Genomic DNA, 26,564 nt, shown 5'->3' on the forward strand with positions numbered 1-26,564 from the left:
CTGTCGCAAGGACCTCCGATTTGTAACAGCCAAGGACAGAATAGTCCGAATGGTAGTCTGTTTTATAACAAGTGTCTCATGATAGTCAGCACCATGTTGTTGATGTAAACCCTTTGCAACCAAGCGTGCTTTGTACCTGCTAATTTTCCCGTTCTCATCAGTTTTCAACCTGTAAACCCATTTGCAATCAACCACGTTAGTATTAGGGACAGGTGGAACAAGAGTCCACGTACCATTCTTATAGAGCGCGTCCAATTCCTCGGACATAGAATGGCGCCATTCAGGGTACTTGTTGGCAATGGTAAAGGAGATGGGTTCAAGAGGTAGAGAGGAAGGGGCGGTGGCGGTGTAAGCAGCTGGATTGTACCGATCCGGCTGTTTAGGATGTTGCCGAAGATTGGCAGGCCTGGATCGGGTAGCTGCTGGTTGATTAACGGTGAGGGCAGTGGAAGAATGAGACGAAACTGATGGACCCGAGAAAGATGATGTGGAGGTGGATTGAGCTGTGGATGACGAGGTGTGAGAAGGTCTTTAGGCGTGCTTACACCAACATGATCGATGGTTAATACATTAGTTATGCATTTATACTTTTGTATACTCACTACTAAATAAACTACTTACAAATATTAATAATGATTATAATATTATTTAGTGTATTTTTTATTAATATATACATTATGTGGATACTTTAGTGCATTCACGAATCACGGTAGTGTGTTTGCATGTGTGTTCAAGATGTAAGATTAAATATATTACGTGTTAATATTTAATCTATAGCCATCATAATCATTTACATTATAGAGATCAAAATATATTAGAACATATTAAATAATTAGTTGGTAATTGTTGATGGGCCTAATTACCCTTATTAACTAATTAGGGTTTCCTCTTGGGTGCATATATAAGGAGATTTATGTGGAGGTTAAGGGGTTACTCAGTTACACAATCAGACATCCCATTAGCCATAACATCATAATGCTCGACCTCCTCTCCTACGACCGATACCCTTTTCGGTTTTCTTAGCCACCATCATTAGATTGCACCCTAAGGAGGAACCAGACCAAACTGACAACTATGTCAAACACTATTGCTGCATCTACACCTGGATTCTCCTCTGCACTGTCTGCGGTGACAGGTATGATTTATATGTTTTCCTTCATGCACAAACAGAACTGAACCAACACAAGATAAATACACTATTTATGAAACCGCAAGAAACTTCATTCACAAGGTTGAAATCAACATCACAAATACAATCAATGCAAAGATAAAAATTGAGTAAGAAGTTACACTATGATGAGTTAAAGTTGAGTCTAGAAGATATTACAAACCATAACTAAAATTAGGAAAAGTAGAGTAAGATGAAGAAGAAAACTTGTATATGTTCTGGTGTGTCAACATCATGTGCAGTCAAAAGCGAAATTCACGTCCTAGTTCCAAATCCAGTCCAGTCCAGTCCAGAGATCAATCGCATACGTCAATAGTAGAAATCTGTCGCAAGGAAGGATCTTATCCCAACTTCTTTGCTCGCAGATCACATATGTATGATGTAAATAGAGTAAAAGTTCATATTTATCCTTTAACGATGTTCATATATTTTAATGTAACGGTGGAAAATATTAGGATCTATGTTTAGTTGAGGTCACATCCAATCCAATCCTATCCTATCTTACTAGTACTATGTATGCTTTTCTGGAATTCTTAGGGTGAAGGGGGTGCACACCTAATAGGTGAGTGCACTCTCTTACGCCAAACCAATCCCCGTGTGCCACATCAACTCCCCTCTTAAACTCCCCTAACACCCCCATTTGATGGCGCCACTCCCCTATTAGGTGAATTGGGTTTTTTTTAAAAAAAAAAAAAAAAAAAAAAAGAAAGCATTCATTGGTTGAAACAAAGCTGGCCCCACCACCTTTCCCCTCTCTCCGTCGGTAACCTCACACCCATTTCCAGCCCCGATTCGGGACCCCGCGGGGATGGCGGCGGTGTTCCCGATCGGGGAAATGGTTCACCGATGCCCTCCCCGATTGCGCCCCGTATACCCTTATATATTTATTGACTCAATTTTTGTTTTTATGCTTTCTTTTTCGAGCAAAGTATCTTGTGAGTGGTTTTTGACGATTTAGTGTTTGTATGTGTTGGATAGGGTCCACAAGGTTGTCCATAACAATTGCTCATCAACAGGGGGGCAGGGGTTTGTCTTTAATAGGCTAGGGTTTGCTATTCAGAAATGGGTAGCGGCGCAGCTTGTTGCTCGCTTACCTGCGCTATTGATGTAAAGTAATCAAATATATGTGTTGGATTGACTAATTTTTTTATTTTTTATTTTGCCCCAATATATAGGGATCCGTTTAACGTTTTCCTTAAATCTAAACCTTTTCAAAATAACTAGTTCATCATTTTCTGATTATTTATAAAAGCATTTTCACTTTTCAACGATAGAATTTCATGTGCTTTCAATTTTTTTTTTTTTTTTTTTTTTTTTTTTGTTACAAAACTGTGATATTTTCATTAAAATGCCAAAGTAACAAATTACAAACAAGTGGCAGGTAAACGGGCATAAAATCAAAGAAACTAAACATATGAAAGATCTTTAATTTGTTGAGCATGTCAAACTTTATGTATAGCAGTATGATCATCCATCAAATTAATAAAATACAAACTCCAAAAATATTTAATATTGCAGTTAAAATGAGCTACAGCACAATGCTTGCCAAAATCCAATTTGTTTTAGACTATAATTAATAACGATGTGGATTGTTTATTTATTTATTCATTATATTATTATGATATCATATTGATGATGTGAGCTATGCATTTATAAATGAGTCAGTGTTGGTAGGCCTGGCATAAAATATAAAATTAACAATTAATTTTTTTCTTTTTGGTAAACAATCAACAATCATCAAATATAATTCAACCCAAAAAACCAAAAGAACTTATTGTTTTGTTAACCAAATTGAAAATATTTACGACTCACATTTGGCTTCCTGTGGTCCGCATATTTTTGAAGCCACGTACAACGCACATGTTCAGCTTAAAGAGACAACTTTTATCATTATTTGACCCGTCAACTTTTTCTTTTTTCTACAAATGAAGACAGTGAGAAGTGGAAAATAACATGTATATGAGACCTGCTTCATGAAGAAATTTCAACCATTTGACCACAGGAAAAGATGCAGATTAATGTTATCAACTTTGATCAATTCTAACTAAGTAAACGACACAAGTGTGCTATTTAACATTAATTGGACTTACATTGAGAGAGCTTAGTTATTTGATCCAACTCCGCCTTTAGAGAGCAAAATTAAGATCGCAAGTGACAAGACACCTACTACAAAAGTTGTTAGCTAACATGGTGTTGATCGACCGATGCTAGCTTTCATAACAAAAGTAGCCGGTGTCATCTCACCTGCGATCTGAGTTTACCCTCTCGCTATTCCTTCGTCTCACATGGAGCCGGTTATTTTTTTCTGGTATACATGCGTATATTTGGATCATATGACAAATAAAGAGTAGTGCCTTGTGGGGTGTGAGATATATAGATAGAGCTAGAAAGAGCAACATAAGGTTTTTCCTCTTTTTGTGGGGATGTATCATTTCTCCACCACAATATTCATTATATATAGAACCCCTCCCGCATCCCCCCCCCCCTCTCTCTCTCTCTCTCTATATATATATATATATATATATATATATATATATATATATATATATCAGGGCCGTCTTTGTAAATCTTCAAAAATTTGTGGGCCTTGTGCGAAGATAAAATACGAGCCCCTAAAATATAAACTTTTAGAAAATACACAAATTTATTTAGAAAATACACAGAGTTAAAAGAAAAAAAAGTAAATAAATTTAAAAAAAAAATAGAACTCTTGCACCTTATCATGTCATTTTCCAATTCAGTACATATATATTATAAGTTCTACAACGTAGCTTTATTAAAAAAAAAAAAAAAATCGGGCCCCCGGAGGGTTTGGGCCCTGAACCGTCGCCCACCCCGCACCCCCTCCGGGCCGGATATATATATATGTATATATATATAGGGAGAAGATCATGCTAGAACCACCTCTTATTGTGACTCTTATTGTGAGAACCGCGAGAACCAATGTGAACACACCAAAAATGCCTAAAAATAGCTAAAAATCACACAAAATTTTTTTTTTTGAATTTTTAATATTTTTTATAAAAAAATCGCTACTTTTCGAAGCCAAAATTTTTTTTTTAATTTAAAAAAAAAAAAAAATTTTTGCTTCTAAAAGTAGCGATTTTAACATGAAAAATATTAAAAAATTCAACAAAAAATTTTTAGATTTTTTTTTTATTTTTTAAGGTTTTTTGTGGTTTAGTTTTTAGCATTTTAACATGGGGGGGGGGGTTAGGTTTTTGGGGGGTGGGGGAGGGGGGTTTAGGTTTTTTTTTTTTTTTTTTTTTTTTTTTTTGGGGGGGGGGTTAGGTTTTTTTTTTTTTTTTTTTTTTGAGGGGGGGGGTGGGGGTTAGGTTTTTTTAGCTATTTTAGGTTGTGTTCACATTGGTTCTCAAGGTTCTCACAATAAGGGTGGTTCTCGCATGAGCCCCTCCCTATATATATATATATATATATATATATATATATATATATATATATATATATATATATATATATATATAAAATTAATATAATAATATTTTCCACAAGGAGTGAGCATTCTTTGTGTGTAGACAATTGAAGGACGTAATTGCCAAATTTAGTCCATGACAGAGACTTTTTTAATGAATTTTAGATATAAAAAATGATTTTTATACAAGTTATTCGATTGACATAAACAATGATTTTTTATAGATTTGGTGGCCTAAGGCTCAAGCCTTAAAATATTTAAGCTTGGGCCGATCTGTGCTTTAGACTAGGTAACAATGCATATGTGATGTACATTCTATATGTCTAGACTATAGACAAACACGACTTTGATTAAGTTTATGTTGAATTTCATACGAGAGACCATGTCGTAAGGAAAGAAAAAAAAGTTGATATAATCAAAACTAGTCTTAAGTCCTTGTGTTGAGGGGCGGAGACGTAAAACCGTGCTACCCGTGTTGCGGGGTTAGAGGTGTAAAAACTGTGCTAAGTAGCAACCGAACGACAACCAAAACCGAGAAAAAATGTAATGTAAAACCACAAATTAAGTCAAATTTATAGCGACACGTTTAGAAAATCGAGGGGGTAAAATATACCCCGAGGGACCAAGTGTGACAACCAAACACCGTACTAAGTAGCAACCGATCGACGATTAAACCCAGAAAAAAAAAAACGTAAAATAAAAACTAATAAAAAACTAAACTTATTTAACTTTTGTGGCAAGATGATAAACAAACCAAAATTTTGTTACAAAATAAAAAAAGCATAAAGTTAAAAGAAGCCACAAAAGACATAAAAAAGATACTATTCATTACCATGTTACAAATTAATACATATAAACAATGCCTACTTGTAACAAATAGATAAAAAGTTTTTATTTTATTAGAAAACATATATCTTTATATTTATTTTTTTTGACTAATTATCCTTCTAATACTGCGACTAATTGTGATACATGAAAAGAAATAAAGAGATGACTCCGTGTGAACATGTCTTGTTTAGATTATTTTAAAATGACACAATAGATGAATTTACTTATATATTTACATGGTCGATTCAAAGCTTCAAATTAAACTATGGCCATGAGGTTAGTTTGTCAAAATGAGAAAACTAAATCGTGAACAATACCTAATAGATCTCAAATTATTGACTTGCTTCTGTTTGGATCAATTTCAGCAGTTCATAAAAATTCCTAGTCGTGCCAATTGTATACACGAGTAAAGATAAAGTGATTAAGTCCATATGAATAGATAAACCATGATTAAGAATGTCATGATGCATTCAAATGTAGAGAATGATTATATAAAGAAGAATGCAAAAACTAGAGACTTTGTTAACCACAAAAGTGATTTCATGGTGTGGGAAAATAGCATACTTTACAGCGCCAACAACCTATAAATATTTAACTGGATTGCATTATGTCCAACTATCATTGATTAAAGAAAAAGCTAGTTTTGGATTATAGAAATCCACTTGTTGTAAAGCTTGTGTTCAGAAAGTAACATACAAGAGCCTAATGACAAATTTTCAACGCAAAGAAATTAGGTTAAAGGGACGAGATCTTTGAGAAAGTAAATTACTTGTGTTGAAAAAGTAAATTACCAAGTGATTTTGTTCAAGAATTTCGAGCAAGTGTGTGTGCATATATGCAATCCGAATGTCGCTAAGGATCTACTACATTGGGATCACCTTACATACAAATGTCAAGTACTCTCATCATCGGCCATCGTTGTCCGCCTTAGCATAAAACGCTAAGACCTTTAACCAACCTTGGACACCAAAAACTATCATTGTAGACCCCAAAACCATTCTCTAATACCTAAAATTGCCCTCTAAAATCAACATGCAAAACCCTAAATCCTAAAATCATTTTCCAAACCTTAGGAAACTCAAATTCTGTCTTTTTTAAAGGGTCTTTGTATTGGCAAACCAACATGGCTATTTGCACATCAAACCCTACCTGTACCTATGTTGCGTATAGACCTATACGCAACATATAGGGTTACACCTATACAATGTGAATAGGTCTATACGCAGCGTAGGTACAGGGTCCGTACACGACCACTCAGTCAAACCTCGTATCCTATCAAATCATGCATATATACGCTACGTATAGAGCCATATGAAGCCTGCATACGAGGTATCTATACGCTGCGTATAACTCTATACGCTACGTATGTACAGGGTAGGTACATGACAACTTTGTACAATGTCAAATTTATCTGACATACGCTGCGTATAGAGCTATACGTGGCCAGTATACGAGGCACCTATACGCTGCATATAGAGCTATACGCACCGTATGTCAGACAGATTTGACATTGATACGATGTTGTCTAGGCACGTGAATAAAGGTATACGCCGTGTATAGAGCTATACGAGGCTAATAATTGTGAATTCAAATTAGTATTTAGACATCATCTGTCTTGCCTACGAATTCAAAACAACACCAATTCTTCTTCTTGATTTCTTCGGTTATAATTTCTTGCACAACTGTGGAGCTAAAATGGCATCATTTTGGGACAACAATTATTTCTTTAAGCAGTATTCTAATGACTCGTGGGGAGTGAATGATGCTAATGAGGAGGAGGTTGTGTCTGGTGTCCCTGTTGATCAAAAGATACAGTTGCCAAACTTGAATGAGGCTCCGACTCCACTTGTTGATGAACAATATTACCCGACGCATCAAGTGTATCTTGATTACGGATACAGGATCTTTGTACGTGCAACAAGGTAATCCGGGTGGATATGGAGGATACGGAGATGAGCCTGTTGATGAACCATATTACCCGACACAACAATCGTATCCGGATTACGGTGGATATGGTGAATGCGGAGGATATGGTGATGAGCCTCCGAACAAACCACTATATGATGATTATCAACCCTCTAACCTGGGCAATCCGCTTCAAATTAATCAGGTTAAAATTATAATTATTATTATTATTGTTAAAATATTATTATTATTATTATTATTATTATTATTATTATTATTATTATTGTTAAAATATTATAATTATTATTATTGTTAAAATTATTATTATTACTATTATTGTTAAATAACGTAACTGTTTTTTAGCGTTTCATGTCTCTAATTGATCTGAAGAATTGAGTACAAGCAACAGGAAAAAAGAATGGTTATGTTATTGTGACCCGTCGATCGAAGAATATTGGTGGTAGTACGGGGATGGTATGGCTTGTGTGCGATCGTGGTGGTGAGCATCGTAGTAAAGCAACAGTTAGCAAAGCTGGCAGCAAAAAAATTGGTTGCCCATTTTCATTACTCGCTATGCGGGACGTGACAAATGACACGTGGGAGTTAGTAGTGGAAAACTCGAAACATAACCACGAACTTGCACAAAGTATGTTGGGCCACACGTTTGTGCGAAGATTTACTGAGTCTGTTGGGCCACGCCTTTGTACGTCCGTAATGTGCGTCGAAACCGTAACGAGTCCAAAGTAAATTATGTTTTTATTTTTTAGTCGATATCGCCCGTAACGCGCGTCGAAACCGTAACGAGTCCAAAATATATAATATTTTTATTTTTAGTCGATGTCATCCGTAACGAGCATACGTTCGTAATGCGCGTCGAATACGTAACGAGTTAAAAATATATATTATTATTTTTTTTGGTCGATGTCGTCCGTAACGAGCGTACGTCCATAACAAGCGTCGAAACCAAAATATGTACCAACAGACTCCCACTTGACAATAGCTTCATAGTGTATCTTCAAACATCTTGCAATCTTTTGGTCTTTGGATAGCTTCAGCTACACACAGTTGTTGACATTAAAAGACTTCCCCGTAGCTGATGCATCCAATCTCCAAAATTCGCATTCGTTGTAGATCAGTGAACTAGCAATCTTTAGTTAGACATGCAAACTGAAACTCTTCCATATCTCTTTTCAATGTAGTAGAAGGATCCTACCATGCATTATCACGTTCTTCACTTCACTTGAAATTTGCACTTCACTTGTGCCATCAATTATACATATTTTTAGTGCATAATTACCCCTAATTCTAAGTACTTTTAGGACTTTGTAGTTGAAAATGCCACCTAAACCGTTCCTATTTGACAAATGCAGGTTTCTAAGGTCTCGGGATGAAAAGAAGTGAAAAACGAGCATGAACGAGGCAAAAATTCAAGATTCCAAGGAAATCAGCAAGTTGCCATATTTGGCACGGTTGTGCCAGCTTAAGCACGGTCGTGCTCAGCACCCAGGAGCACAAATTCGACAAGTCAACCCAAGAATGGTCAACAAAAGTCCACGATATGCGGAGGCATGACCGTGCACACCAAGGCTTACCCGTGCTTAGCTAAAGACAAGAATGATACATGTTCATGCCCTAGCGGGACACCTGTCATTGCACAGTCATGCATGCCCGTTGTAACACCTCGTAAAATCATGTCCATTAGTGTATCGACACGTGTCCTTAATCCTAACTATGTCAAACGTTGACTAGGAGGGACTATTATTGCCAAACAATGAAAACTTCGAATATGCAAGGACTAAAAGTGTCAACATGCTTAAACTAAGCCTCTGAATGACCTTACATGGTATTCGTATTCTCTTATAGAGCCACTCGTTGGATACACGAAACCGTTAGCGATAAACTCAAAAGTTTGCGCGACGAAGGGTTAAAAGCGTCAACATGTTAATTCTTACCTCTGAGTGACCTTTTAACGAATCCAGAGCGTTTTGATGTTTGATTACACTCTTGAGAATACCAAATATTGGCCGTTTAGGGCTTTGATGCCGTTAGACGATAATACGCACAAGTTGTGCGTTAAAAGGGTTAAAAGTGTCAATATGTTTATCCTTACCTCTGAATGACCTTTTAATAAACCCGGAGTATCGTGATGTTCGATAATATTCACGGGAATGCCTACTATGGGATTATATAAGGCTTTTATGTCGTTAAACGATATTACGCACACCTTTGTGCGTTAAAAGGACTAAAATTAACTTAACCTCTTAATTTAACCTAACTTAACTTGACTAAGGTGCGCGTACGGCTTATGGTACCCTTAATTAGATCCGATGTTCTTCATAACCTTGGGAGGTGAAGCTTATTAGTACACTCATGGTGTGTAACAACCCATATACTAATAAGAGAAATCCGAACTTGGCCTATCAAGATTATTATTATGTAGACTTCTGGTATTAAACCAGATTCGAGCGACAAGCTCCTGGTATTGAACCAGATCTTAGGGTAATAAAAGGCTTCTGATATTACATCAAGATCCTTTGGGAAGGCTTCTTGTAATGCACCAAGATCTAATTGGGGGTAAAAATTAAGATAATAAATTAATGGGAGAATAAGGCAATCTGGTCGAATAGAAGATAACCGGTGAAATGAGACCTAGTTTGCTTATTCGGTAACTTAACTAATTTGATGATTAAATAGTTTCGGTAATTTAAAAGATCCCTAAATGTGATCTTATTTGTTAAGTTTGAAATAAAGCACTAATGAATTAAGTTATAAAAAGATAATATAACCAAGGAGATTTCAAACCAGTCTTCTTGTGGCATATCGTTTACTAGTAGCAAGGCTAGAGGAGGTTCATTATGGACATATTTCCAGACCGGTCTATCGATATGTTGTGACAATATTGAGGGATGTTAGTGACCAGACTAGGGAAGCCACTTCTAAATTTTATAAAGAGTAAAATACTTGGATGGTCCTAGAAGTTTTGTAAAATAACACCTTTAGTCCCCAACGTTTGGAAATTACACCGGTGGTCCTTGTGGTTTGATAATTTGTTACTCGGATACCAATGGAGTGGATGGGTGATAGTTTGTTACTCGGATAGTCAATGAAGTAATGTTTTTATAGGGTCAAAGTAGATTTATTTAGGTTAATTATTTTTAATTAATAATGAGTTATAATAAACCTACAATGACAAAAATATCCCTGAGGAAAAGAACAAAACATTAGGGTTTAATTTGGGGACTTTGATCTGATTTCACTTTTGGACCAAAATGGCAACAAATCTAAAACCACAGAGACCCATATACAAAAAGTTTGAGATTTGGACTAAAGTAGCAAAACTGACAAAACCTTAGAAACCAAAATGACAGTTTACTCTTATATTTAATAAGAATTTTTCGAATCATAAACTTTGTAGATAAATATACGCCTAACACTTTTGCAAGTAAAACCCACACATATATCTCCTAGATGTGCTCTTTAGAAAAAGCGGTTTATACTTTCTTTTTGTATAAAACTAGTAGATGCCCCGTCCGCGTTGCGGGGCGATGGCGGAATAATTCTCAACCAATTAAAAAACACTACTATAATTTTGCTAGGGGAAAAAAAATAAAAACGATGATAAGACCGTAGTGAACCAATTAAAACAAAAAACCTTTATAGTTTTGCAAAAAAAAAAAAAAAACTAAAATGATGGGAAAAACGTAATTTTTAACTACGGGCGATATCATAATTTTAATTCGAGGATAAATCGTAAACTAAATGGACCAATGGGAAGTGTCAGGAAGCTGCCGGCATGACAGTAATTTTACACTGGGGGCTAACCAGGAAAAAAAAACAAAAACGATGGGAAAATGTAACTTTAAGTTGAGGGCAAAATCGTAACCTTACTGGGAGAAAAAAAAAACTAATGGCGAAAGTATCAATTTATACGGGGCAAAATCGTAATTTTGAGCCGATGGGAAAATTAGAATTTTTAGCCGGGAGTAAAAGCGTAAATTTATTTTTAAGCGTGGGAAAAAACATAACTTTGAACTAATGGCAAAATCGTAAATTTAAGGGAAAAAAACTAATGGCAAAACTGTAAACTGAAACGGGTCAAAATCGTAATTTTTTACCGGGGGCAAAATTGAAATATTTAGCTGGGAGCAAAAGCGTAAATTTATTTTTAAGCGGGGGCGAAAACATAAATTTAAAATGATGGCAAAATCGTAATTTTAAAGGGCGATAAAATCGTAATTTTGTTGGGCCAATAGGGGAGTGCCAGACAACTTTCTGACACTATTACCTCTGCCGCCCTTTTTGACCAATTGAAAGCCTGAACTATTGAATTCTTACGTCACCATCTTATGATTGTAGTACTTTAAATCCTTTGTAATGAAAAAGAAAAAAATTGAGAAAACAAAAAAGAAATCCTCTAACTGGAAAAAGAATCAATGAAAAAATAAAATAAAACCCCCTTTTTTTTATATAAAGTCTCACGTAGTTTCTAAATTATCTTCTACTAAAAGGAAAACAAATAATTATATATTTTTTTCTCTCAAAAGCAATAAAAAGAAAACAAGTAATTATATTTTTTTTCTCTCAAAAGCAAAAGAACTCACGTCCGATTCATAAATTTAATACAATTTTACTTTTGCCAATGATCTCTAAATTAAGTGGTGGGAGGCTTGTATTTTTATTAAAAGATGCAAGTTTAACTCTCACTTGTTGGAGAGTGAGCTATTAGTGAGCAATGATAGGAGACCTAGAGAAACTTGGGTTTGATCCTTGAGCCAAACCGGTTTTACCGGTAATTTCACCATCACGCCTACGGACGGGTGGGTTATCGGGTTTCCTCGAAATTGGTGGTGAACTCGGGTTACTCTCGAAGCACTCTGTTTACTCCAGTGGGTGCTCCGAAAATACTCGGGATTGATTCCATTTGCAGTTAAAAAAAATACACCTTTATTTTTAAAAGGACAAAAACCTCTGACCTACAACATTTAATTATTTGTTTTGATAATTAAAAATACTATATATTCAACATCATTTTCTATTCACTGTTGAATTCTAAGATAATTAATTTCGTCAAAGTCTTCGTTGAAAGTAAAAGTTAAAGGTTGATCCGTCAACACAACGGACTTTTCAAAGCATGCATGCGGGAAGAAAATTTGGGTGGTGAAAGTGTGAAACCAACTCAATTCACACACACATACATACATACATCCATATACATGTACGTACCTAAATCTCTACCCATGCAAGGAGGCAACAACAAATTAACACATTCTGATTGGCGACATGTTTTTGTTTTTGAGTCACATCACATGTTAGTTGTTTGAATGGACGTAAAAGGAAAATGGTATTGGAAAATTATGTAGAAAACAGTGGTACCTTTGAACAAAAGGAAGTGTATGTATAAATATAAGATAAAGATTCGTTAGAAACCACTTTTTATTTTTATTGTGAGAATTATGATAATAAACAAAACTATTTAAAAAACGTTAAAAATATACAATTTTTTTCCTTAAAAAGCGTGACTTTTTATTTATATAAAAGATTTATTCTTATTATTATTATTATTATTATTATTATTATTATTATTATTATTATTATTATTATTATTGTTATTATCATTTTGTAAAAAGTCACGATTTAACTGTTTAAAAAACATTTTGTCGTTTAATTTTGGGGTTTAGTTTTTAACATTTAGCTTGGGTGGGGTGGATGGGGGTTTTAGTGGTGGTGGGGGGTTAGGTTTTTTGGGGTTATTGGTGGGTATATTTTTTTATTGGCGGGGTATAGTTTTTTTTAGATTGGGGGGGGGGGTTGTTTAGGTTTTTGGGTTGTGGTGGGGTGGATTTATTTTGGTTGTCTTCATGTTAGTTCTGGCAATAAGGGTGTTTATCACATAATCCTATCCTATATATATATATTATTTAAGGGTTAACTTTGTACGATAGTAACCAAGTTTCAAGAGTGTTCTAATTAGGTTCCAAGTGAACCTTGCAAATGGGATCCAATATGTTGGAGTAATTATTTGAAGATGATGTTGATGGATCTGGGTTAGTTGAAGATGATGATGATAATTTGATTTTAATAATAATAATAATAATAAATATGGGGTAAGATTACCAAAATACCCCTGCCTATAACAGTCAAATAACTGTTGACTGACGGTAGGGGGTAAAATTGCGACAGAACATCAACGTTGGGGGGTAAAATTGCAATTATTTCGTTAGGGGGGGGGGTAAGAGTGCCAATCACCCTAAACCACAGGGGGTAAAATTGCAGTTTACTCTATTATTTATATATGTTGGCGTGATTATTGAACATAAATAGTTATAGATGTTGTGTAATTATTTAACCATGTATGTAATTATGTCACGTACGTATATATCGTTGCCCCCAAATCACATCCTAATGGCTGGCTACGTACTATCTCACACAAAAAGGCTTTGTACATTAACTCAGAACTATGAAAACGTAAAATCATATAAATTTACGAGACCTTCCAGTAATATATTCGGGATTACTTCTAAGGAAAAGAAAAAAAAATAAAAAAAAGTAAAGAAATAGGTAAGAGAAATCAATCTAAACTCTTTATGGTTCCGGTCAATGCATGTTGTTGGAGGAGGAGGGTCTTGAAAATTGAAATCATAAGCAGGTCAAAGTCTTGGCATACTCGTTGTATTAACTTTATTATTAGTTAAAGAAAACTACGAATGTATTTAATAAAAAAATTATACTGATATCATAATATAACGATATTATAGCGAACATATGATATACAATAACTTATATTCAAGGAAAGGCGGAGCTAGCTAGATTGTCTCTATAGGTGTTGTTCTCATCCTCATAAAAGTTTCTTCTTTAGTTAGGTTGGATGGTGTGGTATAAAGCTCCTAGGGACTTTATCACGCTACGTCAGATCCACCTAGGCGCCACGTCATATAGGAGCTTTAAAGCCCATCCATTTAACCTGCATGCAATGGTTTAAAGCTCGCTATTAAACAAAATAAATAAAAGATTATTGGTTGAAAAGAGGTGGGTCCCACCTGCACACACCTTTAACGCCTGTTAGCACCATGGCGGAGAACCCATAGCGTCCCCCTATTAACTTGGAGGGGATAGTGTATAGCGCCCGGGACGTTATAGATGTTGAGGTGGCGGGGTGGCGCTAAGCCACACCCTGTGGCAGTTCGATTTAATTCTAACTGACCTTGAAATTTTTTTGACAACAAGCCCATTAAATTTTACACCAACAAAAGTATCGGTGGAACTAAAAATGTCCTAAAACGTAGTAGTTTTCAAACTTGAACCTTAAAGAGCGCCAGTAATTTAAGAAAATGGGAGGAAGGGAGGAGAAAACCTTCCTTCTAAAATGTAAGGTCTATGATTATAAGTATTAACACAACTTTATTAATATTTTAAAATGGCTGTAGTTAACTAGTTTTTTTAATAAGTAGATGAAAATGTTTATAAAAAGAAGGTTTTGTGTGAAAAGAATAACATGAATTATAGTATAATGTGATTTAAGTTTAGTGTTTGTTCTTTAGTCTTAGTTTCTCGCTAGTCTCTTTTTTATATGTTATATATTGTGTTCTTACCTTAAAAAAACAACTTAGATATAAAATTAATGGAACACATCATATATGTTTAGTTAAAGCATATTTTGAAAACCTTGCATGGGTAATTGTGAAAATTAAACCCATTGGAGTTCATACATAATTAAAATATTTTCTATATAGTTAAATTTTAATTTGACAAAAGAAAACAAGAACTTTATGCTCTCTGTTTGATAGCAATCTTCCTACATATTATTCATAGGATATAATTTAATAGGATTCACATATCTTTGATACACATTAATGCATTTGTGATACGCAATATGATCCCAAGTGATCTAAGGACACAATTATACTAGGTTGAGTCAATTTACAAATGCTTCGAAATCAACAATCATCATAATGTGTCACAAGGCGTAAGGGTGAGCGGGGCACCTTCGGTGACCCCATTCGGTGACCCAAGTCACCTTAGGGGAACACCGCCGCCATCACTTAGGTGAGGCAATTAGGGGAGCAAGATCGGTGAGAACTCACCGCATGAAGAGGGGAGAGAGATGGTGGGCCAGCCTCATTTTCAACCAATCAAAACATTTCTTTTTTTTTCTTTTTGAATAAAAAACAAGGGGAGTTAAAAGGGGAGTGGCGCCATCAAATTGAGGGTGTTAGGGGACTCGGGCTCGTGCGTTATTCCATAACGCAATCCAGTTTTCCACGCGTTATTCCGACCGCCGGTACAAACTAAAACGCGTGATACATTAACGCAATCCGGTTTTCGTTATCTCCATCACGCGTTAATGTTTTGTTTTGTGAGGGTATTTGTTGGTTGGGGGGAAATTGTTGGGTGTGGTGATGAGTGATGACCACCCCCACTAAAAAAGGTTGTGAGTGATGGAAAAATGGTCGATGACATGGCGGAACTTGATTGGTGCTTGTGACTGATAAATTCTATCACTAGTGAACCACCCCCCTCCCCTTAGGGGAGTTTAAGAGGGGAGTTGACGTGGCACACGAGGATTGGTCGGGCGTAAGAGAGGGGACTCCCCTCTTAGGGGACTAGGGGTGGTTCACTAGTGATAGAATCCATCACTCCCACTATCCAATCAATTCATGCCATGTCATCAATGAAATTTCCATCACTAGTGATAGAAATGTAGGAGGAGTGGAATCACTAGTGATGGAATTCTATCACTCCCTCCCAATTTTTTAAAATTTTTTATTTTAAATTAGAAATTAACAATAAAACACTAAAATTAAAAATTTCATTAATTTTAAAACATACTACTTCAATTTCACATACTAGAAACATACATTTAAAAAATAAAAATAAACCCCTACTCGAATTTAACATACTAGAAACATACAATTTAAAAAAAAAAAAAAAAACCTACTCCTCGTCCGAATCCGGAAACTCCAAACCTAGAGAACCAACTAGTTCGATTAAATCGAATCTCAACCGAAAGTGAGTTTCTTCGTTACGCAATTGTAAATTGATATCTTGTGGAACTTGAACTTGTGTATGAGGATCCGGTACCCAATCCGGGGATATTGCACGTCCGTCGTGTTTGATCAACATATTGTGCAATATGATACATGCATACACTATGCTATGTATTGCTTTCTTGGTCATCGAACGAACCGGTCGGTGTAGTATACCCTATCTACCCTTTAAAACACCAAATGCCCTCTCAACATCTTTTCTTGCCGATTCTTGCAATTTTTTGAACGCCTTTTCTTTAGCCTCGACAGGAAATGAGGGAGCTTTCACAAAAACAGATCAAGACGGGTAGATACCATCCACAAGATAAAAGCCTCGTCTGTAATGTCGACCGTTAACATAGAAAGGAGAGGAAGGTGCGGTACCATCCGTTACGCTTTGGAACAACGGCGACGTGTGCAACACATTGATGTCGTTGTTTGAACCTGGAACACCGAAATACGAATGCCAAATCCATAAATCATTCGACGCCACCGCTTCTAGTATGATGGTTGGTCTTTTGATGTCTCCCCTCACATACGCCCCTCGCAACTCTCTTGGACAGTTTTTCCACTCGATATGTGTACAATCGATGCTACCGAGCATCCCGGGAAAATGCCATCTAGCCTCGTGTGCGGCGTAAATACGTGAGATGTCGTGGCTCGTCGGTTTACGTAAAAACTCGTTAGCATACAACTTAATGACCGCATTGCAAAAAAATTGCAAACATTCACGTGAAGTTCTTTCAGACATAGCTAGGTATTCATCATATTGATCGGGTGGGTTACCTGTCGCTAGTTGGCGAATGGCGGACGTGCATTTTTTTTGTATCGGCGTGAAACTTGGTTTGCCCCTCGCATCGTAACCTTCTTGAAACCATTCCTCACTTGCCTCGATGTCTCCAACAATCTTTAAAAATAATTCTTTGGGTAAACGAAACCGATCTCTAAACGTTTCGGCATTGTATAGCGGGTTTTCCACAAAATAATCGTTCATCAAAACTTCGTTGGCACTTATACGATCACGGTCGACCATCTTCTTCTTTGGGCGGGACGACTCGGCATCAAGCTCGTTATACACCGACGCAAAAAAGTTTAGCGTGTCGTTGTCGGAAGACGACTCGGTATCGGTATCGCTAGACATCGGAAACGTCGAATCCGTAGGGAATTCCATTTGAGAAAGTTATAAAAATTGTGTGAAATGGGTTTAAAATGGTTTAAAAGATATAGTTTGATGTGTGAAAAATGGTTAAAATGTAGATATATATAGATAAATGGTTTAATTTTTTTTTTATTGAAGTTACCGTTTTAAAACGGTCATATTCCAACAAACGGTCGAATTTTTTAAAACTTTAACGTGTGATGTGGAGCACGCGTTGAAACTTCAACGCGTTAAACAAACACCGGCGGCGGTGTTCCGTTCGAGTTCAACGAGTGACGAGCCTTCATCACGCTCCCGCCCCGGGTCCTCTTAGGGGAGTGCCCCTTACACCCTAACATGGTTTCACTACTTGTTCGTTTAAGCGTGGTTACACATCATAACACACTAGCTATGCTATGTTGCAATATGAAACACTATGATGACTACCATTCACTTTTGACTTGACCGGATGTGGTATTACGTCCCAAACACCTTTGTGCATCACACACATATCAAAATCACTTTAGTGAAAATACCTTAGAATGAGTTTCTAACGAAACTTTATGTTTGACATGTGATATGGAATACACATGCCTTTTAAGTTGCAGAATATGGGCCCTAGTTTTGATGTTTCTGGTTAAACTAAATAAAAATGCTATGTATCCAAGTTAATACATTTTTGAATTTTATATATGTTATTTACCCTTAACTAATAATATATATTTTTTTTATGTAATAAAGCATCAAGGAGTATAAAAAAGTTTAAATAAAAGGAGCAAGTGGGGTTCAGAATATATAAACATAAAACTGTTCACCAAAAAAACTGGAAAATGGAGTGTCACACTCATAGTTTAAAATATGGTTGGACGAATATATGGACCTGTTCAATCATTCCAACCCACAAGTCCAATCATTTAACAATTCGCATACCTTAAAAAAAACAAAAAGTAATATTTAAAAAATAAATCCAATTCTTTAATGCTTCACATTCAGAGGCGAGCTACACAGAAGGGTAAGGGTTTAAACTGGTACTTAAAAAAATTAGTGTTATATAGGGGTATTTTGACATCACACCTGTAGAAATTTCGTCATTGAACACGTAGAATCCTTTAAATTGAACCCTCAAAAATTTCTGAACCCATAGGAAAAATATTGTGGCTACACCCATGTTCACATTAATTGTCCATTCTCATAAATAAAACCGTCCTAATTCCAATGATTTAATAATTCGCATCAACCAATGGGGTGGTGGTCCATTGGCAAATGCAAAACCTTTAAAACACCTAGGTTGGGAAGGGGAATGTCTTGGGTTCAAGTCCCATAGACGACAGGGGATTAAAGCAGAGACGTCTCTAAGAATTCACGTACCCTGTTCGAACTTGAAAAAATGTGTCCTTCCATAATGTTTTATTAGTATTTAAAAAAAAATCAAATTAGTATTGGGCTCAATAAACTTAATGTCAAGTGGGCTAAATTCTAAACCATAAAAAATGATTTGTAAATGGGCCTATATTGGAATTGTTATGTGTTTGTTTACTATTTAAGAAAATAACATATATATATCGGATTTTTTTTTTTTTTAAATCGCATGTCTCTCGAAATTACGGGACTTATGCGGAGGTCCTCCTAGCACACCATTATAGCCACCCATGGATTAAAGAAATTAGCCGTTCAAACAAATAATAATAATAATTCACATCAATAAATTATCATTATATTTTTCTTTCCTTAAAAGCCGTAAAAAATGCGCTGATTAATGCAATGGCTTTCATATCAAACTGAAATAATATGTTTTCTTTTTTGTTTCGGATTCTAAAAATGATATGTTTTCTTTTTGTTTCGGGAGTTAATTGCCATTTTCGCCCCTGAGGTTTGGGCATACTTGCCATTTTCGTCCAAAATGAAGGTTTTGTACCATTTTTCCCCCAACGTTTGTAACTTTTTGCCATTTTCATCCAAATACCTAACCAAGTTACTTTATATCTTATTATGGGTTATTTTTAACCTAACCAAGTTAGTTTATACCTTATTATTGGGTATTTTTGAAATTTATCAATTATAAGGGGGTAATTTATAAACTCCATAACCAGATGGACATAATCTTCTTCCTCGTAAACATCTTTGAGATCGATAACGTTTGGATGCCTGGACAACCTAGTCATGATCTCGATCTCGAGCTTGATGCTTCTTACATCTTCATCAGTTACGAGTCGGTTTTTGGAAATTGACTTACAAGCTAATACCTCTCCTGTTAGTTTATCAGAGCATTCTCTGATTATACCGAATTGCCCCCATCCCAATTGATCTCCAAGAACATATCGATCTTTAAAATTCGAGTTTCGGTCAGTTTCTAGTTTCTAGTATGGTTTCAGTCAAGTTCTCAACTTTGTAGCAGTTGAAGAGTTTAAAAGACGGATCGTTTTCACTCCTTGCAACAGCCATATGAAATCTTGGAGAATATACAGAAATCCAAAAATCCGGTTGTGATTTACAAAGATTCAAACTTTTTAGCAGCCCCTAATTGTTGACTTTGAATCTCAACCTTTGGCTCTAACAAGTTGGGAAGGGTGACCTTTAAAGCCTGATTTAAGTCAAACTTTTGAAGTCTGGTTTAGAGGCATCCGGACCCTTCAAAAAAAATCATCACTCTTGTGAATTTGCAATGTGATTATTTATAACTGTCATGAACATGAATCAAACCTCTGAGAAACCCCAGATGGATGTTGGATCTGAAAAGGAAAAAACACAACAAGATTCGATTTTTATATTACAAATCTTGAATTTTGCGAATCAAAGTAAAAGATCAACAAGATGCAAGCTTTTTGGTTGAAAAACAATCACCTTATTAAAGATAATTTATAAAGGCTGATAAATAATAACTAGAAGATAATTTATAAATTACCTCCTTATAATTGATAAATTTCAAAAATACCCAATAATAAGGTATAAATTAACTTGGTTAGGTTAAAAATAACCCATAATAAGATATAAAGTAACTTGGTTAGGTATTTGGATGAAAATGGCAAAAAGTTACAAACGTTGGGGGCAAAATGGTACAAAACCTTCATTTTAGACGAAAATGACAAGTGTACCCAAACCTCAGGGGCGAAAATGGCAATTAACTCTTGTTTCGGATTCTAAATGTGGATACCAACCACCTCTGTTTCTCTAATAGACCCAATAAAGTTTGAACCGTTCAATCTCGTTTTTCAATAATAATAAAAAATTCCTTACTAACAACTTAGCTCATTGTTTAACAGGAAAACCATTAAAACCTGACCATAAACACCCTTAAGCTCTATTACCCACCTTCATCCTGATATAGTAGAGTGACTAATCATGTTTTTCTTCAATCAAATTGTGGTTCTCTCCCACTTGAAGACTTATTATTTTTTCTCTTACTTTTTCTTTTTTTCTTTTTAACTACAGGCTTTTAATTTACTAACGATCAAATCAAATTAAGAAACTGTTAGAAACCTAACTTGGGAGTGATAACTTGTCTCTTTTATCTTTTATTATTATTATTATTATTATTATTATTATTATTATTATTATTATTATTATTATTATTATTATTATTATTATTATTATTATTATTATTATTATTAGAGTTAATTGCCAAAATCGCCCCTGAGGTTTGAGCACATTCGCCATTTTCGTCCAAAATGACACTTTTGTACCATTTTGCCCCTCACGTTTGTAACTTTTTGCCATTTTCATCCAAACAACTAACTTAGTTTATTTTTTCTGTTAAGTTGAATGATATTTGGATGAAAATGGCAACTATAAACCACAGGGACGAAAATCGCAAATGTGCTCAAACTCTTTTTAATTTCTTTTATTTAGTTAATTTTGTCACATATATAATAAAAAAGAATATACATGCAATTTTTATATGAAAAAATAATAGTTTTGTCACATATTTTTTATAAATTTTCATCCAACCACTAACTAAGTTAATTTTTTTTTCTATTAAGGCGAAGAATGTTTTAAATTTTATAAATTAATACAGAAATTAATTTCCAATTGTTTATATAGATCAATTTTATAAAAATAAATCTACTTAAACCTCTAATTTTTATAAAACTAAAATGTTTGTGACCTTATAGAAAAATGTCAAATAAACAAATATTATCATATGTACCAAGTTTTTTATTCATCTTCTACTCTTTTAAATTCGCTCCTAACGAAAAACAAAAGCCAGTGCCCCCATCAAACAACGTACCTTTACCAAACCTTAAAATTACCCACCAAATAGTAAGTATAATGCCATCTAATATTTTGTGATAAACACTTTTCACGACGAGCTATTTTCTTGTTAAACTCTCAAAAACAGAATCGAAATATTCATGTTACTTAGAGAAAGAAAACAAAGTTCTATGGAACAAAAGACAACATATAATAACCTTGATACAAAAAATTAATTTATAAAATTTAAAACATCTTTCGCCTTAATAGAAAAAAAATTAACTTAGTGAATGGATGAAAATTTATAAAAAAATACGTGACAAAACTATTATTTTTTTTTGTATAAAAATTGCATGTATATTCTTTTTTATTATATATGTGACAAAATTAACTAAATAAAAGAAATTAAAAAGAGTTTGAGCATATTTGCCATTTTCGTCCCTGTGGTTTATATTTGCCATTTTCATCCAAATATCTTTTAACTTAACAGAAAAAATAAACTAAGTTAGTGGTTTGGATGAAAATGGCAAAAAGTTACAAACGTGGGGGGCAAAATGGTACAAAAGTGTCATTTTATACGAAAATGGCAAACGTGCCTAAACCTCAGGGGTGATTTTGGTAATTAACTCTTATTATTATTATTATTATTTTAATTTAGTTACGAGTCTATTAAGTTAACCTTTTTCGGCTTGGTCTTTTTTAATACACTACAATTTAAACATGATTCAATCCAATGATAAATAAAACCTAAAGATTTTTTTACTAGTAAAATATAAATTCCGCGACCTCATCCAGTAAAAATCCAGATCAAAAGTTTGCTTTCCGGCCACCCCTGCTAATTGGTGTAAGTTTTCTTTTCTTAGACATAATGAAAAAATAAAGTCACTGTTGAAAAATATGTATATTTCCAATTCAATATCAACATGGTTATATAAAATTATGTTCTAATTGTTGGTATAGGTAATATTGTCATTTGCATACATGTATACAAGTAAGATTGGTCTAAAATTTTGTGTTTTTGTTGGGCCTGAGCTTAACCAAAAAGAATGGTTTCTGCCTCTGGGCTGGGCCATGCATAAAGCCTACATATATGAGTAGCAAAGCCCAGTCAGTTTCACAAGATCCATCCTCCAGGGTCAGCTCCATAACCGACTAGTGCTATCGTACGTGTGTCGGCGTTCGATTCTAGGGTTTTCATTTCCATTCCGGATGCAGAATCCTCTTCTGGTAAGAATAGCTTCATCGTCTTAGTTGTTGTTAATTTGCTCAATTTTTCATACTTACTTCATGCTCCTCTGTTCTTAGTTTCATTCTGATTGATAGCATCTGATATTCATTACAGTTGATCCGGTAATATTTCTGTGTATCATTTCACTCCTCTATTTTTTTTTTTAATTTTCTTCAAATTTTGGATAATTTAGAGGAGGAACCATTGGTCCGTGTTTCAGATTAATTGCGACTGATACACCTTTATATATTTTTGTGCTTTTTTTGGTCAAATGTTGTATGCCAATAATTCTTCTAGTTGAGCTTTATTTATGTATAATTGAAATGGATAGTTTGTGTTTATCAAGAGCTCTATGATTGAATGCCATTTTAGGCAATATACACTATTCCGATTGTTATCGACGGAAAATATAGTTGAATGAGAGCTCTTTCAACAACACTAACTCTATTATTTTGTTAAAATGTTGTTTTGATTATTTTTTGTATTTTGCAATGATGAAATACGAATAATTCACATGTCAGACTTCAAAGATTTTGTTATCAAAATCAGTGAGCATGAAACTTGTAATATTTTGTATATACAGATGAACACTTGTTCTAAGAAGAAGAAAAGAAAAGAGGGGGCGTCTTCGAATAGTAAAAGGCAACCGTGGACTATTGCGGACGATGAACTTCTTACGAGGGGATTTTTACATGTATCAAACAACAGCGTTGTCGGGAACGGCCCGAAGAGCTTGGATTTTTGGAAGAGGGTGTTGAAATACTACACCGAAGGAGATGGCTCTGGGGCTGAGAGAACGGCTGACAACTTGAGGTCGCATTGGCATATGATGAAAGTTAACGTGACTTCATTCAACAACATTATGATACGGTTGAGAGCAGAAAAGGGAAGTGATTTGTCTGATGATGAGTTAAAGACACAAGCTCATAAGGTGTATCATGAAGAACATAAAGCACATTTCATACGTGAACACGTGTGGAATTTAGTCAAAGACGATCCCAAATGGAAGAAACAAATTGACATTCCGGAGCCAAAGAGAACGAAAACCTCTCCTTCAGGTGAGTACACCAATTCTTCGGATGTTAACACATGTATTAACCTCAATAACGATGTAGACAATATTCCTATATCGGTAGAAGATTACGAAGTTGATGAATTGCCTAGTCCTATTGGCACGGAGAAGGGTAAGGGTAAGAAAGTAACAAAGGGAAAAGGCGTAAAAGAGGTTGCTACTACAATTGATAATATGTTAAACAAAAAAATGGATATGATGGAGCAATTAAATGCCAAAATGGCACAAATGATTGTGTTGAAGGAGAAAAAACTTGCAATGAATGAAATGGAAATCCTCTATAAGGATACGAGTCAAATGGATCCTGAAACGCTTGAATTTCATAGAGAACGTTGCGCCATGATTAGGGAAAAATATGGCAAGAAGAAGTAGAAATCCTTTCGATGGATGATCTTGTAATTATTATGTAATGTTGTTATGGATAATGCTCATATTCATGTACCATGTTGTATTGGTTTTGAGCTCCTTTAGTAGACTTGTAGAACTCTCAACCCCTTTGATAGGGTCTCATCGTTGATACAAACGAACATCTAATATACTGGCGCCATCACTTGCCGTTGAGATAGACGAACGTCCCAATGCCTTTCCGTAAGAGGCTATACACTTTTTCATTACATCAATGCATCACATGTTTATGTAATGTAAATCATCACATACTACTTTAACTAAAAGTTTTATCAACTTTCACATCATCTTTGCATAACTATACTTTAATGCTATCTGTAAGAGGCTACACACGTTTTCATTTACGTCAATGTATCACATGTCTAATGTAGTGTAAATTTATTTAACAAATCAGATTAAAATATGTTTGCATAGTTTTTTTTTTCATTATACAACAATTTTTTGGGGATGGGTTACTGTGTGAATACAAAGTAACCTTGAAGTGTGCCAACGGCATTTTTACATTACTAAATTGCATTAGACAAATATAAAGAGTGGAGTTGAGGCCACTCTTATACAAAAAAAAAAAAAAAAAAAAAAAGGCATTCGCATTTTTGTAGCAGCTCTAATAAGTTCAAACATCTAAAGATGGATAAATGCCTATGTTTGCATTGCATCCTCACAAAAGAACGAACTGGTGAAGGGTCCGCTCCAAAAATCATTCTAGCCCTCTACACTTTATTAGTTTGAAAAATGCACGGGATGGGAGGGGCGTGAAAGTAGACGTATTTATAAAAATAAGAAAATAAACAAGAACCAATCAAAAAACCCAAACAATACCCACCAATCAAGAACCGTCATGTCACCACCCAATAGCCCACCACGCCGGTGAAGAATCCCCAGCCCTCACCACCACGCCAGCCTTGGGCTGGTGTGCCGGCGTGGTTGAGGCTTCCACGCCCAACTCAGTATGGTCTTAATAACCAAAGTATATTCACCATCTTGTAATAAGTAATGAGCACTAGAGGTGCACAAAAAACCAATACCTAGAATCAGTTATTTTTGTACCCGGGTATTTTATAACCGTAACCCAATCCAACCCTACCCTACCTTTAGAGTATAGATAAGGTATTCATTTTAAATATTAACCCGGCTATTAAAAAAACCCGATTTGTGCACCTTTAGCAGTGAGCACCAGAAAGTGTTATGTTTTGTTTTACCAGCAGGGTAAGGGGTTATGTATAAGGCCCACATATGTTGGATAGCAAAGCCCAGTCTGGTTCACAACGAGGTCCATAACCGAGAGGGGTGTCTTAGGGTTTCTACACGTCTTTATATCTTGCAACTTCTCTGCAAACCCTTTCATCGTTTTTTCTATTTTCAATCTGGATGCAGAATCGGTTTAATTTTTATTCGTTTTCTCTTATCCTTTTTGGTATCTTTCATTCTTGATGCAGGTTTCATCTGGTATTAAATAATTTGAACTGATTTTGTTATATGTTTTGTCTTAGTAATTAGAGATGTGATGAGGAACAATTGGTCCGTGTTTCAGATAAATCGTGACTGATAAACCTTTACCAACCTCTGATCTCATTCAGATCTTGATTTTAATTTCAGCCCTTTTTTTCTTCAAAACTGTACTTTCATTATTTTTTATTTATTTTGTGAAACTGAATTTATTTTGTTTTCGGTTAATTAAGAGCTCTATGATCGAATGCCATTTAGGCAATATACGCTATTCCGATTATTAACCTGACGGAAAATATATTTGAATGAGAGCTCTTTCAACAACATTAACTGTATAATCCTTGTCACATTGTATTATTATTCTATTACTTAAATTATTGTTTTGTTTTCTGCAATGATGAAATATGAATAATTCACATGTCAGACTTCAGAGGTTTTGATATCAAAATCTATGAGAATGAAATTCATATTTTCTGAGTAGTTTTTTTGCCTAATCTTGGTTTTAACTTACGTCTGGTTCTAAATTACACTTTTAAGTTTTAAGCCTAAACCAAAACCTATAATGTTAACTGTGTGACTTTTAACTTGTGAAAGATATTGCACTTTACCCAAATTGGACGAAATTGCATTGTTGTGAATATTTGTTGAAACCGTTAACCTTACAAGAATCGATAAACCATTCAAGTCGGCAAATCGTGTATCTTTTTTCACAAGTAGTTTCCGAGTTGGA

General features: G+C 34.9%; 1 protein-coding gene and 4 non-coding genes across 5 annotated transcripts; all 5 read left to right on the plus strand.

Annotated features, from left to right (window-relative positions):
- Positions 1 to 22,784: 22,784 nt before the first annotated feature.
- Positions 22,785 to 24,548, plus strand: LOC110879243 (glutathione S-transferase T3). The gene is made up of 2 exons (XM_022127665.2): positions 22,785 to 22,910; positions 23,495 to 24,548. The coding sequence occupies exons 1-2, from the start codon at positions 22,893 to 22,895 to the stop codon at positions 24,353 to 24,355; spliced, it is 879 nt and encodes a 292-aa protein (XP_021983357.1). The 5' UTR covers positions 22,785 to 22,892; the 3' UTR covers positions 24,356 to 24,548.
- On the plus strand, positions 23,258 to 23,337 carry LOC118482531. Its single transcript, XR_004868565.1, has one exon. It is a non-coding gene; the product is annotated as a small nucleolar RNA U54 (small nucleolar RNA).
- On the plus strand, positions 23,395 to 23,491 carry LOC118482533. Its single transcript, XR_004868567.1, has one exon. It is a non-coding gene; the product is annotated as a small nucleolar RNA R64/Z200 family (small nucleolar RNA).
- Positions 24,549 to 26,067: 1,519 nt separating the features above from the next.
- Positions 26,068 to 26,148, plus strand: LOC118482530. The gene has a single exon (XR_004868564.1). It is a non-coding gene; the product is annotated as a small nucleolar RNA U54 (small nucleolar RNA).
- Positions 26,149 to 26,220: 72 nt separating this feature from the next.
- Positions 26,221 to 26,318, plus strand: LOC118482532. The gene has a single exon (XR_004868566.1). It is a non-coding gene; the product is annotated as a small nucleolar RNA R64/Z200 family (small nucleolar RNA).
- Positions 26,319 to 26,564: the final 246 nt, after the last annotated feature.

This window comes from Helianthus annuus, chromosome 9 (genome assembly GCF_002127325.2).
Source record: "Helianthus annuus cultivar XRQ/B chromosome 9, HanXRQr2.0-SUNRISE, whole genome shotgun sequence".
NCBI classification, from domain to species: Eukaryota; Viridiplantae; Streptophyta; class Magnoliopsida; order Asterales; family Asteraceae; genus Helianthus; species Helianthus annuus.